The sequence below is a fragment of the Phyllobates terribilis genome, unplaced genomic scaffold (genome assembly GCF_046119375.1).
Source record: "Phyllobates terribilis strain yellow unplaced genomic scaffold, ASM4611937v1 Scaffold_2__4_contigs__length_985480577, whole genome shotgun sequence".
In the NCBI taxonomy this organism is placed as follows: Eukaryota; Metazoa; Chordata; class Amphibia; order Anura; family Dendrobatidae; genus Phyllobates; species Phyllobates terribilis.
The window spans coordinates 389,649,076-389,664,855 of record NW_027362762.1 but is presented as its reverse complement, the minus strand read 5'-3'; the positions used below and the strand labels follow the sequence as shown (position 1 = coordinate 389,664,855).

Genomic DNA, 15,780 nt, shown 5'->3' with positions numbered 1-15,780 from the left:
AATGTATGAACTAATTTCTTTTAGGTAACCACTGGCCACCAATGACATGTATTTAAAATTTATTGGGGACACAGTAGGGCAATTTAAATAGCAGGATCAGGCTGATGGGAACTACTGCTCCCATCGAGCTGATCCTGCTGGCAGGAGTGGACGGGGGACAGACATAGGCCGATGGGAGTAGTAGTGTCACATCGGCCTATGTCTGCCTGCACGCACAGACACCCCGCACACACACCCGCACACACACACCCCGCACACACACACACCCCGCACACACACACACACACCCCGCACACACACACACACCCCGCACACACACACACACACCCCGCACACACTAATCATGACGGGTTTGGGAGGAGTGGCTGACCTGTGCGGCCGTGGGAAAGTTGATGTGAGTTCATGCAGTCAAGCATGAACTCACATGAACCCTCTGAGGGCACCGCGGCTACTTCAAATTAACAGCTGATCGGCATCACCTGATACCTCAGCTGTTCATTTGAAATAACCGGCGGGAAAGCGCAGCACAGAACGGGAAAGCCGGCGGTGAAGTCTTTTCACTGCCGGCTTCCCCGCCCGGGTCCTTCGCTCCTTGGTGCTGCACTCCCCGCCCGGTCCTAATTTACGATTGGGATTGGAGGTGGCGAGGGGAGCGGAGGATCGGGGTGGGAGGCTGCGGGGAAGCAGTATGGGGCTGCGTGATTGTTTAAAAGCCGGCGGCTTTTTACCGCGCGCCGGCTTTTAAACAGTCAGGAGAATTCTCCCACGCTGGGATGGCATTCTGATGACAAGCTGGATCGCAGCTGAGCGCTGCCATCCAGCTTGTCATCCTTCACAGACACTGCAGAGCGCAGGCATTATGGGAACTTCCGATTCCGGTATTCGATATTATAAAAGTATCGGAATTAAGTATCGGAATTCCGATACAGTGAATATCGGCCGATACCCGATATTTCAGTATCGGAATGCTCAACACTAGTCATGACCATTTTATTCATACCGGGATAACAATTGGATCCATGTCCCTTCTCATGTCAGAAGGCTTTATATTAAAAGTTCCTGTATAAATCAGCTGGAAACCTTAAAAAATAATACAGTATATTAGAAAATCAGTTTGAACAAGTTTGTCTGGAAAGGAAGAAAAAGAGTCTCTCTATAGGAGAGGAGAAAATGATGAAACTACTCTGTCCACCACAGCCTATGGTCTTACATCACACTTCTAGGGAATTAGAATTAACCATTTCTTGCTGAATCACAAATTGAATTCCTAAACCTGGGGTGACAAAATGAGGTGAAACCAGCAGTCTCAGTGATTATAAGGGTCTAGCCCTTTAACGACACCTTGCATATCAGTTGTTGCTTTAGTGCCTTCATAGACCTTTACCATAAAAAAAAAACCTCTGCATAATGCCTTTGTTTACCTGGCTCCAAATTTTTGTAGTAGAAACTGGTGAAATAACCTGATGACAAGTGATGCATGACTACATCAGTTTTGACATCAGTTGTGATCAGTTGAGGCACAAGTTCGTGATGTAAATGAAGCCTTATTTTTACAAGTAGTATATACTGTATTATTGCAATACACTCCTTAGTATCAGTGAAAGTAAAAAGACACAAACTATGGGTAAAGATAAAAACTAGAACTATACACAAGCTGGACAGAGCTTTGCATGCACAACCATCTCCCCAGTCCCCACATCGTGCAAGGTGGCCTTTTTGAGTAGATGCACATTTCATTAGTGGGACCCACAGATATTGAATATCTATGGCATATCCTGTGAATATACCATAAATATCCCAGATGGAAAACCCCTTTAATCCGCACTAGGGGTACATCCGTTAATTATGAATCTGCCTGAGGTTCTCAGATCGAGAACTAATGTTTTGCAATAGGAAAGATGAATTAAAGAAAATACTATTTCAGTTCTGTTTTTGGAGTGTGATGGGCATTATATTTTTCTTTCCACACATCACTTCCTCAGTACTGGTGTGAAGTGTAAAGCTTAAAGACTCTGTACTATGCAAATCAAAATATCAGATTCAAAAGAACAGCAAGAGCCCGAAACCTGAAAGCGCAATTCCTGAAAAGATAAGAGACAGCCGCGAATAGCAGCCATTGCACTGCCCTTTGGAATAGTCAACAACGTTTGCGTAGACTTTAAAAGCATGCAAATCATCCTTACAAGTATCCTCAATCCCGCTCTACAATAATTCTGGATTATGACCAGGAGCTATAAGTGCCACCACAGACAGAGTCAAAGGCAGGGTTTATACCGCCCGATGAGTGGTACTAAAGCGCCATTTAGCTACTTATTTGCATATCGATGGTCGTTTAATAGCCATGTCCTATGTGCACAGAACGATCAATAATAGATCGTTCTGTAAGTATAGCCAGCAATTGCTCTTGGCAGCACGTGTTTAAACAGGAAAATGTACTGCAGAGAATGTTGATTTTTAAAGAAGCAATCCCACCAAAGTTTTTATCCTCTTAATATGTCGCAATCATATAATATAGTACTGTGTACTTACAATTGCTCATTTTGCCTTTCTACCCAGTTAATTCTTCTCTTTCTCTGCTTTATGTAGAAGCAGTTCATCTCTTGTCCCTGCATTTATCATTCCCCTCTTCAACTCCTGACCCAGCTGCTCCCTCCTCACCCTGCCAGGAACTTTTGTAGTGATGTCTCGTGCAGGGAAAATTGACCTCCTGTTTCTACATAGAGTTTAGAAGGATTCAGCTAGTCAGTTTTTAATCACGTGATGTCACAGAATGGAAAAGAGAAGAATTAGCTGGGTAGAAAGGCAAAATGAGCAATTGTAAGTACACAGTGCTATATAATATGATGATTGCAGTATATTAAGAGGATACAAATCTTGATGTGAGTGCTTCTTTAAGCATGCATGATTGGCAGCCGGTTTACAATACCTGATTATTGGGAAATAAGTATTCCTAGGAACGCTGATTCACAATAGTCATCCAGTATGAATTCAGCTCACGGTTTTGAGGAGCCAGGGAAGGTGGACAGACAGATAAATATAAAATCATATAACAGCATATAAAATATGGCTGCATCTTTAACTGCAATCTAAGGGATGTGCTTGAATAGATGTTCATACTGATATTGCTGGACACAAGCACTGAGGGAGCAGATTTCTAAATTTTATCGCAATTATATCTTTATACTAGAAAAGGGCAAAAATTATGGGCACATATCATATAACTGCAATTACATTTTTTTGAAAATGATTACATTACCAAATTAAGATCTACTGAAATCACAACAGCTTCTCCAAAAAGATTTTATGGTATTTTCTACAAACCACATGTGTACATTGATCTATTGATATAGATTGCTCAACTATCCGTATAGCCTTCAGGGGAATTCATCAGATACTAAGCAGGAGGCCGGGGGGCTCTGTGTGGGTAATGAAGTAGTAACTAAGTACTATCCACTTCTACAGCAATAAACCGTTCCCTATACCTTGGTAACTACAGTATTCACAAGTGCACAACATCTCAGAAATTTCGTTGTGATGATCCATGTCCGTTTCATAAATTAATAGAATCTGGAAACTATTGAGACAACCCAGGCAAAGGGTTCGGCATCACGTATCTACTGAGCTGGACTGTGACAATGACACAGAGCCTTCACGAATCACGTTAGATTTTTACCCATCATCTCCGCTCCAAATTATTATGATGCCCATTATTATGTTATTATGTTAAATGCCAAATTCAGCTCTGCTACAAGTGTATTCTGCTGGTATAAATCAGTGTGCTATTAACACCTGTTATCTAATGTGAAGAAGGAAATGGCTTTGGGTAGAACAGGAAAGCGTTTCTTCCTTTCACACAAGCAACACAAAAGGGAAGTAAAAGCAGAAGCTTCCCATAGTAGGAGATAGTTCTATGTATCCAAAGATGATTGCAACATGGCTATAGCACCTACCAAAAAGATTTATAACATATCCAAAATATATAACAGAAATCAACTATTTTCTACACAGGTTTAATGGATAGCACTCCCTTTAATTTACTGACATGCATTAAAAAGTAGTCATTTTCTGCCAGATTATTCATATGCGCGTTTGGCTTACATGTCCAATATATAGGTCATTAGTGGTTCCACACAAATTAAGGCCACATTCACACATCCGTGATTCACAGACTGCCACGGGTCTCCTGGCCCGAACTCATCAGCCTCATAGTAATATATCAGGCTGTCAGGTTGCGATCAGGAGTTACAGTCCCTACATCACGGTCTGCAATACACGGATGTGTAAATCTGGCATTAAAACCAAATGGCAAAATAGGAATTCCTGCATAAGTGACAAATCCTGAGGGAAGTTAAAGGGAACGGGTCACCATGAAAAAGCAGTCCTATCTGCAGACACAATGTTATAGAGAAGGAGGAGCTGGTAGATTGATATATAGTTTGTAAGAAAAGATGGAGTATAACCTATGCTTTCATCATTAAACATCTGCTCTTTCCAGGATTTTGGGTACAGTAGGCAGTCCTATCAGTGACTGACCGCTTTCTTTGCATAAGTGTGCATGTAGAGATAGCTGTCAGTCACTAATAGGATGGTCTACTGGACTGAAAATCCCAGAAACCGCAGAGGTTTAATGATAAAATCATAGGTTGTACTGAATATTTCTCACAAACTATATATTAATCTTCTCAACTCCCCCTGCTCTATAACATTGTGCCTGCAGATAAGACTGCATTTTCATGGTGAACCGTACCCTTTAAACATCTTGTAGTATAGATGTATATAATTAAGGTCTGAAAGAACAGAAAATTGTCAGTAATATAATCCAGCTGATCTTATTTGGAATTATTTCTTCTAGATCATGTTGGTACAAAATCTGTATGGGTGAGAAAAATAGGCGCTTTTTTATCTCAAATTTGACAAACCAATTGGGGCCCTAAGGTTTCAGGGATTTCTTCATTTCACTTAGTCATTGGAGCAAAACAACTAAATAAATGGAAGTGGCCAGCAGACCCTACTGACTGCAATAGTGGTCTGTCTAGTTTCTATCATGGTGGTCATCCTTTTACCAGATAAAATAGTGCAGCATTCTGTGCTATTTTGTGTGGGTCTATGATAGTTTTCAGGAAGTTTATTTTGCACCATTAATCAAAATGGAATAAAAATATGATCACAAAGTAAGCTTACGCATCTCTCCATCCATCTCTCATTGTCTGCAATGATTAAAAAAAAAAGTGATAATGAAAAACTGAAGACTGTTGCTGCTGATCATGGCTTGATTTCCAAAAATATGATAGGATTAAAAAAAAATACACTGCTCAAAAAAATAAAGGGAACACTCAAATAACACATCCTAGATCTGAATGAATGAAATATTCTCATTGAATACTTTGTTCTGTACAAAGTTGAATGTGCTGACAACAAAATCACACAAAAATCATCAATGGAAATCAAATTTATTAACCAATGGAGGCCTGGTTTTGGAGTCACCCCCAAAATTAAAGTGGAAAAACACACTACAGGCTGATCCAACTTTGATGTAATGTCCTTAAAACAAGTCAAAATGAGGCTCAGTATTGTGTGTGGCCTCCACGTGCCTGTATGACCTCCCTACAATGCCTGGGCATGCTCCTGATGAGGTTGCGGATGGTCTGTGGGATCTCCTCCCAGGCCTGGACTAAAGCATCCGCCAATGTCTTCACCTTGCAGGAACTGCTGACACACTCCAGGTCACATGAGGTCTGGCATTGTCCTGCATTAGGAGGAACCCAGGGCCAACCGCACCAGCATATGGTCTCACAAGGCGTCTGAGGATCTCATCTCGGTACCTAATGGCAGTCAGGCTACCTCTGGCGAGCACATGGAGGGTTGTCCGGCCCTCCAAAGAATTGCCACCCCACACCATTACTGACCCACTGCCAAACCGGTCATGTTGAAGGATGTTGCAGGCAGCAGATCGCGCTCCACGGCGTCTCCAGACTCTATCACGTCTGTCACATGTACTCAGTGTGAACCTGCTTTCATCTGTGAAGAGCACAGGGCACCAGTGGAGACTTTGCCAATCCTGGTGTTCTGTGGCAAATGCCAAGCGTCCTGCACGGTGTTGGGCTGTGAGCATAACCCCTATCTGTGGACATCAGGCCCTCATACCACCCTCATGGAGTCGGTTTCTAACCGTTTGTGCAGACACATGCACATTTGTGGCCTGCTGGAGGTCATTTTGCAGGGCTCTGGCAGTGCTCCTCCTGTCTCTCCTTGCACAAAGGCGGAGGTAGCGGTCCTGCTGCTGGTTTGTTGCCCTCCTACGGCCTCCTCCACGTCTCCTGGTGTACTGGCCTGTCTCCTGGTAGTGCCTCCTGCCTCTGGACAGACACAGCAAACCTTCTTGCCACAGCTCGCATTGATGTGCCATCCTGGATGTGCTGCACTACGTGAGCAACTTCTGTGGGTTGTAGAGTCCGTCTCATGCTACCACGAGTGTGAAAGCACAACCAACATTCAAAAGTGACCAAAACATCAGCCAGAAAGCATTGGTACTGAGATGTGGTCTGTGGTCCCCACCTGCAGAACCACTCCTTTATTGAGTGTGTCTTGATAATTGCCAATAATTTCCATCTATTGTCTATTCCATTTGCACAACAGCATGTGAAATTGATTGTCAATCAGTGTTGCTTCCTAAGTGGACAGTTTGATTTCAAAGAAGTTTGATGTACTTGGAGTTATATATATATGTTTGCTCATAAAAGTGTCAGCCTGGCCTCAGCAGCAAACATACAACACATCTACAACTGGGAAAATAATCAATTACAGTGAAAATTACCAAAAAAAAAATAAAACGTGCACCTGCAGTCTGGATTGAGTATACTGAGCCCCGCCAACAGCTGCAGGCAGCTCTGCCAGGACATGGACATTCAAGCGCTCCAACCTGATGCTTCACCAAAGTTATGATAGTCCCTTTCTGGATAATTATACACATCTGAGGTAGCATCAAAGGAATAAGATGAGACCATGAGACCCCTATTGTGAGATGAAAGGATATATTTAGTACAACGGGCTACATGTTCTCCAGAAATACCTACAGAGCTTTACATCCAACTATATAAAGGGAAGTAAAAAAACAGAAATCAAATACACTCAAGTAACCAGCTTCATATACCATCCCTAGCAGTCATGGGTTTCTATAGGACAGTCTGTAAAGGAAATCCATGAATAGGATCAACCCTCTTAAGACATTTATATGGGTATGCAGGTCATGAAAGGTAGAATAAATTGCTACATTGATATCTGATGTCTTATTACAGAGAATTCACATTTTTTTTAATATGTAAATGAGCTGTTAAGATCTATGGGTGGGACATACATCTCCCTGAGAATCTGCCTCCAGAGTTTATTTTAAATGAAAGAAGGAGTTACTAGTGTGAGACATGTAGATCAGGAGAGCAAACTATCAGTCATTACATGTTTCACACTGGTGACTCCCCCCTTTAAATAAAAATTAGCTCTGGAGACAGATTTTCATGCAGATCAGCGTAAGGCCGATAGATATTAACAGCTCATTTACATATAAGAAAAACGTGGATTCCTCGGGAATAAGATATCGGATCGCAGATATCAAGGTATCATTTTATTCAGCTTCCTATGAAGTACATACCCATGTAGACACCTTAGGAGTGTTGATTCTACTGACAGATTCCCTTTCATTTCCAGAAGGGGCATTTGTTCATCAGAAGAAGTCAGAGGCATGTTGAAACAGAATCTCTGGCATGAAGCATTGCGTCTATAATCATAAGTGGCATCTCAATTCAACCACTAATTTGTGCAAGACCGTGGTGGACTAAAGTCAATGTCATGAGCTAACCCAAGATAGTGTGTAAGCATTAGGATCATTTGAGGATACACCTTCACCAGATAAATGATGACTGTGATCCTTGTAAATAGCCCAATGACCATGTTCCTTAAGGGTTAATAGTCGACTGGCGCCAAGCAAATGTGGTACCAATATTCAAAAAGGGGTCTAAAAGTGACACTGGGAACTATAGACCAGTCAGCTTAACGTCTGTTGTGGGTAAATTGTTTGAAGGATTTCTTAGAGATGCTATTGTAGAATATCTTAATGATAATAACTGTCTAACTCCATATCAACATGGATTCATGAGGGATCGCTCCTGCCAAACAAACCTGATCGCCTTCTACGAGGAGGTGAGCTCACAGCTGGACCGGGGAGAGTCAGTGGATGTTGTATACCTTGACTTCTCCAAAGATTTTGATACCGTGCCACACAAAAGGTTGGTATATAAAATGAGAATGCTTGGTCTGGGGGATAATGTGTGCAAGTGGGTAAATAGCTGGCTGAGCGATAGAAAGCAGAGGGTGGTTATCAATGGAGTAAGCTCAGGGTGTGTCAGGGTTACTAGCGGGGTGCCTCAAGGGTCTGTCTTGGGCCCTATATTATTCAATATATTTATTAATGATCTAGTGGAAGGGTTGCATAGTAAAATAGCAATATTTGCAGATGATACTAAACTTTGTAAAGTAGTTAATACAGATGAGGATAGGGCACAGCTACAGGAGGATTTAGATAAATTGGGGAGTTGGGCCAAAAAATGGCAAATGGGGTTCAATGCCGATAAATGTAAGGTCATGCACATGGGAAAGAAAAACAGCAGTCACCCATACATATTAAATTGGAAACCGTTGGGGAAATCTGACATGGAGAAGGACCTGGGCGTCTTGGTTAACAGCAAATTAAATTGGAGTGCCCAGTGTCAGGCATCAGCTGCGAAGGCAAATAGAGTCATGGCATGCATCAGAAGAGGAATAGGGGCATATGATGAGAACATTGTTCTTCCTCTGTATAAAGCGCTGGTAAGGCCGCACTTAGAATATTGTGCACAGTTCTGGGCTCCGGTGCTCAGGAAAGACATATTGGAGCTAGAGAGGGTACAAAGGAGGGCGACTAAGGTAATAAAGGGAATGGAGGGACTAGAATACCCAGAGAGGTTGTCAAAATTAGGCCTATTTACGTTGGAAAAGAGAAGGCTTAGGGGAGACCTCATAAACATGTATAAATACATCAGGGGGCAGTACAGAGATTTCTCCCATGACCTGTTTATACCAAGGATGGTGACAAAGACGAGGGGGCACACTATGCGTCTGGAGGAAAGGAGGTTCCTGCACCAGCATAGAAGGGGATTCTTTACAGTCAGAGCCGTGAGACTCTGGAACTCTCTGGGAGAGGAAGTGGTGATGTCCAACTCACTTAATGAGTTCAAGAGAGGCCTGGACGCCTTTCTTGAGAATAATAAAATTACATCTTATGCTTAGTGATAGTTAATTAATCCAGGGATTTAATCTGACTGCCAGATTGGAGTCGGGAAGTGAATTTTTCCTCAATGATGTAAATTGGCCTATACCGCATGGGTTTTTTTTGCCTTCCCCTGGATCAACAATGTGGAATAGCTGCAGTGCACAAGAAATAGGCTGAACTGGATGGACGCTTGTCTTTTTTCGGCCTTATAAACTATGTAAAACTCAAACCAAAGTAGCATGATATAGCACACTATTGCCTTTGGGTGGTTTGAAACAAAGCTACTGTAGAGGCAATTAAAGTGAATCTGTTACTAGATTTCACATTACAAACTGTATACTATTACTATTATAGTGGAATTTATTCCATGGCGCTTTACATGTGAAAAAGGGTATTCATAAATACAAACAATAATAAAAACAGCTATAATAATCTTAGACAACAGAAGTTGCTGACTGGTATAGGAGGAGAAAGGACCCTGCTCAGGAGGTCTCACAATCTACAAAATATGTACATTATTAAATAGATACATTGAATCTGAAGGACCAAACCAATATGAATAACCCGAATAAGTGGACTAAACATAGATTGATATAATTAAAATACCTTTATTGTAAACACAAGTGGGTACATGGTGGCAAAGGAATCTGCTCGTCCTCTACCTAATTTGTTTAATCGTTGAATCTGAAGAGGCTGATATACTTCATTTGAAAAAAAAATCCATCTCAGAATGTCTGTATAATCATGTTTTGAAAGTTTTAGTCCCTAGTATTAAAATGAGCATTTTAACAGTTCAGTTCTAGCGGGACTCAAAATGTTCATTTTAATTTCAGTACTATGCGGCTATTCACTGTGACATGGATTTTTATAGTAAGTACATCAGCTCTTCGAGATCCAAGTAATAAAGTATACAGTTTGTGCTGTGAAATCTGTGAAAGTAATGACGGCCTCACAAAAAAGCAACAAAAATTATGGAAATCTTTGGAATGCATATAAAAAAAACTAATACAACAAAATGGTTACATTTACAGTATGAAAACTTCAGCTTTTTATCATAAAAGGTAGAAAACAAAAAAGATTTCTATTTAAAAGGCACATAGACATGAACCACCTGTATTTCCACAATATCCATTGTCTTGAAAGGTCTCCTTTAAGAGGCTATTATACAAATGTAGAGAAAGGAAGCAGATGGTAAGAAGTAATCACATCATTCTTCAAAGGCCCTGGCATAATTCAGCTAAAGCCTAAGAAAATTGGTCACACTTTTATTATACATTTGAATAGAGTCATCATGACCGCTAGTTACTGGGATGGCTTTTCAGAGTGATCAAGGACATATGGAGCGCTCTACGGTAAAGCAGTTGTACAAGAGATGTCAGCAAAAGATCTGTGTCTGAAAATCTCCGTTCACGCGAGAAGTAGAAAAGTGATAAATATGGAAACTGAATGCACCAACCATTTCTATATTTTATAGGAATCGCTTTTGAGGTTTTACAAGAAGGATACGGTAGTTACACATGTTGGGAAAAAAAACATACTGCATCTGTATACAGTATATACTTTAGCAGTGGATGCGTTAGTATTGCCATAAGCCCCTGTTCACCAGATGTCTGTCCTTTCCACTACCGTATGGCTGCTGATCTTCCGCATATCCTTTATCTGTATTGGAAAGTTCTGGAGGGTAGCTGCTTATCTAAATGAGATTCAGACTACTGCTCAGGATGTAAGCAACTACACACGTGGTCAAAATTTCTGGTACCTCTCGTTTAATGAAAGAAAAACTCACAATGGTCACAGAAATAACTTGAATCTGACAAAAATAAAAATAAATTAAAAATCTATGAAAATGAACAAATGAAAGTCAGACATTGCTTTTCAACCCTGCTTCCACAGAATTTAAAAAAAAATTAAACTCATGAAATAGGCCTGGACAAAAATGATGGTACCCCTGAAAATAATGTGACAAAAGGGACATGTTAAATAAAGTTCTCTCCACTAATTAGCATCACAGGTGTCTACAATCTTGTAATCAGTCAGTGGGCCTGTATATAGGGCTGCAGATACTCACTGTGCTGTTTGGTGACATGGTGTGTACCACAGTCAACATGGACCAGAGGAAGCAAAGGAAAGAGTTGTCTCAGGAGATTAGAAAGAAAATTATAGACAAGCATGTTAAAGGTAAAGGTTATAAGACCATCTCCAAGCAGCTTGATGTTCCTGTGACTACAGTTGCACATATTATTCAGAACCTCCCTGGACGTGTCTGCAGGAGGAAAATTGATGACAAATCCAAGAGACGGATGATGCGAATGGTAACAAAAGAGCCCAGGATAACTTCTAAAGAGATTAAAGGTGAACTTCAAGCTCAAGGAACATCTGTGTCAGATCGCACCATCCGTTGTTGTTTGATCCAAAGTGGACTTCATGGGAGATGACCAAGGAGAACACCATTGTTGAAAAAAAATCATAAAAAAGCCAGACTGGAATTTGCCAAACTACATGTTGACAAGCCACAAAGCCTCTGGGAGAATGTCCTATGGACAGATCAGACAAAAATGGAAGTTTTTGGCAAGGCACATCAGCTCTATGTTCACAGATGGAAAAAATGAAGCATATCAAGAAAAGAACACTGTCCCTACTGTGAAACATGGGGGAGGCTCTGTTATGTTCTGGGGCTGCTTTGTTGCATCTGGCACAGGGTGTCTTGAATCTGTGCAGGGTACAATGAAATCTCAAGACTATCAAGGGATTCTAGAGAGAAATGTGCTGCCCAGTGTCAGAAAGCTTGGTCTCAGTCGCAGGTCATGGGTCTTGCAACAGGATAATGACCCAAAACACACAGCTAAAAACACCCATGAATGGCTAAGAGGAAGACATTGGACTATTCTGAAGTGGCCTTGTATGAGCCCTGACCTAAATCCTATTGAGCATCTTTGGAAAGAGCTGAAACATGCCATCTGGAAAAGGCAACCTTCAAACAAGAGACAACTGGAGCAGTTTGCTCATGAGGAGTGGGTCAAAATACCTGTCGAGAGGTGTAGAAGTCTCATTGACAGTTACAGGAATCGTTTGATTGCAGACATTGCCTCAAAAGGTTGTTCAACAAAATATTAAGTTAAGAGTACCATCATTTCTGTCCATCATGAGTTTAATTGTTTTTTAAATTCTGTGGAAGCAGGGTTGAAAAGCAATGTCTGACTTTCATTTGTTCATTTTCATAGATTTTTAATTTATTATTACTTTTGTCAGATTCAAGTTATTTCTGTGACCATTGTGGGTTTTTCTTTCATTAAACGAGGGGTACCAACAATTTTGACCACGTGTGTACTCTCTGTTCATCAAGTATCAATGAAAATTTTTTTTTTATATTTTCCCTATAGGCATAAGAACTTACCAGCAGGCAGGTAGGTGCTAACCAACTGCCTATGTTGCCCTGCGATAACTTCCAGCTCAGAGTAGTCACGGACCGCTCCTGCTGGCGATTCTCCTGCTGCCTGTGACATCATGTCGACAGAGCAGTTCCTTCTCTTCAGCTCTGCACTGTTCACGGGCGTCACTTCCAAAGTGATTGAAAGTGGCTTAGCCTAAGGCAGTGGGGAGCCAGCTGTCAATCATGGCATTGGCAGTGACACCAACGACGGAGCAGAGCAGAAGAAAAGGAACTGCTGTCAATACAACCAACACCACAGGTAGCATGAGAATTGCCAACAGAAGCGGTCCGTGATAGTTGTAGGTCAACACAGGCAGGTAGTTAGTAACTACCTGCCGATAAGTGCTAAGCCCCATAGGGAAAATTTTAAAAGCGTTTCGGATAACCCCTTTAAAAATAACTAACATAAATTGCCTGACCAATCTATTATAATTAGGGGTTATCTGGGTTGGGCAACTTATTTTCAAAAACTGTATTAGGGAATTCTGGTTCTGCATGCAGAATGCCTACTACCAAGAGCAGAGGATGGCCACAAAGTATCTCCAACTCTGGAAGAGCTCTGCTGCGTGCAAAATAATAACATGAAGTGGGTTTCTCTACATCATGTCCTGGCATTGTCCTTTCTATCAAAAGGCTGACAAACAGCCCCCCAAAAAAATCTCAACATTGTTAGAAACATCAAAACAAATAATTTCCTTTTCGGTATGCAAACAAACACGGTAAAAATTTTCCTTACACAGTTTATTGTGGAGTTCCAGAATGTCTGTGCAATTTATGTAACCCCATGTAGTTTGTGATAAAAAGCCAGGAAGATGAGTGCATCACTGCCGCCCAAAAGGGCAAGCGATGGGTATGCTACCAGTTTGTAACAGAGACAAGGGGAGGCAGCAGCTCCCACTAGCAGTGAGTCACACGCGTTCATTATTCATAAGGTAGAAGAAAATTATAGGTACTGCTATTCGTCAACCTCCCAAAATACAGCAGGGAAATATATCTGGGTATGAGAGCAGTACGCTGAGCACCACTTGTTCAAATCAAAAATGCAAAGAATCTGGGATTTATGCAACATAATTGCTGGTTTCAACTTTTTCATGTGTTCGATTTGGAAGGCACTATGAATGTTCAGTGTCTTCCACCGGATGATTACTAGGTAAGGCTAAGAATATATATATTTTGTAGAAATATATCAGACAAGTCTGCAGCATTAGTCCCAGTACCCCAAATACATTTATATGCTCCCACTGCATCAGTAAAGACCCTATACTTGGCAAGAGACATGTGAATATAGTAGAAACTGTCAGCAAAAACAAGTGGAACCTCTAGATATTTGTTATTTCTAAATGATTATTAGTAACATTTGTGTTACTTGTATATATTAGCTGCAATTTCTATTCACATTTATTACACTCTGTTAAATCAGGTGTTGGACATGCCCTCCGATTCAGCATAATGCTATGGGGCGTGACAAAGGATCATCACTGTAGGGAGAGGTCATGTAAAAGGCTGTACAGATGAACATATTCAGAGACGAGGACAGGATTGGCCTTTGTCTTGTGAGATTACATCCCTCTATGTAGGATCAGGAAAGTAGTCTTTAGGAAAAGCTTTCCTGATGCCAAAGGATGAGACCCAATCTTTCAGAGGTTAGGATGTAATCTTGTCCTTAGCACAGAAAATAGGTCTCAGGACTGCTGGCTGCAAGACCCCTTAGTATCAGATGTAGTATGAGAAAATCCCACATAATGGGCCTGGGACAGCTAGAGATTGGACCGTTGCATTATGCAGAATGGTATTCCTCCATCTCAGAGCAATTGATGTTCCATTCTAAATAAACAGAGAATAGACCCATACAGAATATCTGCCCGTGTCCTTCCTGCTACTGGGATACGACCACAGCTGTCTGCTACAGGAAGCTGCCACTACATTTCCCTCTCATTCTGTAGGCTATGGGAAAGCTGACACTACCAGATATGCCAGACAGAACACGCTGCAAAATGCTGATAAGAATTAATAAAGATAATCATGGATGACACATTTATACAGTGGAGGTAGAAAGCAACCCCTTTTGCATTTCTTTTTTATTCTTGCATCAATAAAAAAAAAATTCACACATGGCCTCAAATAAGATTTCTTATAGAATAGGTATAAAGCTTACAGAAAGTCAGCACTAGGCCAGATGATTAATAAATTAATACATATACACACACACCTCAAAAAACCTAAATATCGGAGATTCTGCATACTGCCATTAGAGGGGCTGATTGAAGAGGACTAAGCTCGCCTGCAATGGGGCACATAATACCAATGTAATAGGTGCCACCAACGATTTCTGTGGAATATGACATCAGATCGCGGATATCAAGGTATCATCTTATTCAGCTTCCTACATGTCCATATAGAAGGCTTAGAAGGCTTGATCCTACTGACAATATTCCCTTTAAGAAGGATTCGCATTCAAACACTAAAAATACACCAGTTCATCATCCTCATGATCATCAATAGAACTACAAAAATTACTCTTTGACCATTTAAACTGCACTTTAAGCAAAGCAACCCACTGGTCCAGGGACCAAATTTAATAGTAAATGCCCTCCTTTTGCTTCATTCCGCAGCAGGTCGCCCGTTTTAGCGCTCCCCCCCAACATGGCTGCCTCGGTTCTCAGAGTAGCTAATGCACGTTGTGTATGGACAGTTTGAGTCATCCCATGTGGCAAGCAGTCTGCTCACTGTGGTGATATGTCTCAGTGGTGACAGCGGTAGTCATGGTACATGTCAGCACAATGGATAATGCAGCTTTCCAAACTGATTATTAAGGCATCATTAAGGTGTTATTACAAAGCTTATTATTTTAAAGGTGACTTTAGGCGTTAAAGGGATATTTCCATCTTATAAAGTGAAGGGATGGAATATATCCAGGATATCCCATTACTTTATAATCTGTGAGGGTCCGACCTCTGTAACCACCATAATTATCAAGTGATGACATATCCTTGCAATATATATGTGCTAACTTTATAAGAACACCCCTTCACCAACCAACAAGGGATAG

General features: G+C 41.1%; 1 protein-coding gene across 2 annotated transcripts in view; it reads right to left on the bottom strand.

Moving 5' to 3' along the window:
• The window catches only part of RASA3 (RAS p21 protein activator 3), a 230,725-nt gene that overhangs the window by 173,999 nt on the left and 40,946 nt on the right, over positions 1-15,780 (bottom strand). The window contains exon 1 of one of the 2 annotated variants that reach the window (XM_073664846.1): positions 6,838-6,970. The exons of the other annotated variant lie outside the window; for it this stretch is intronic. Coding sequence (XP_073520947.1) covers positions 6,838-6,970 — 133 coding nt within the window. Of the gene's footprint in view, positions 1-6,837; positions 6,971-15,780 lie in introns of those variants that run through there. 2 annotated transcript variants of the gene reach the window in all.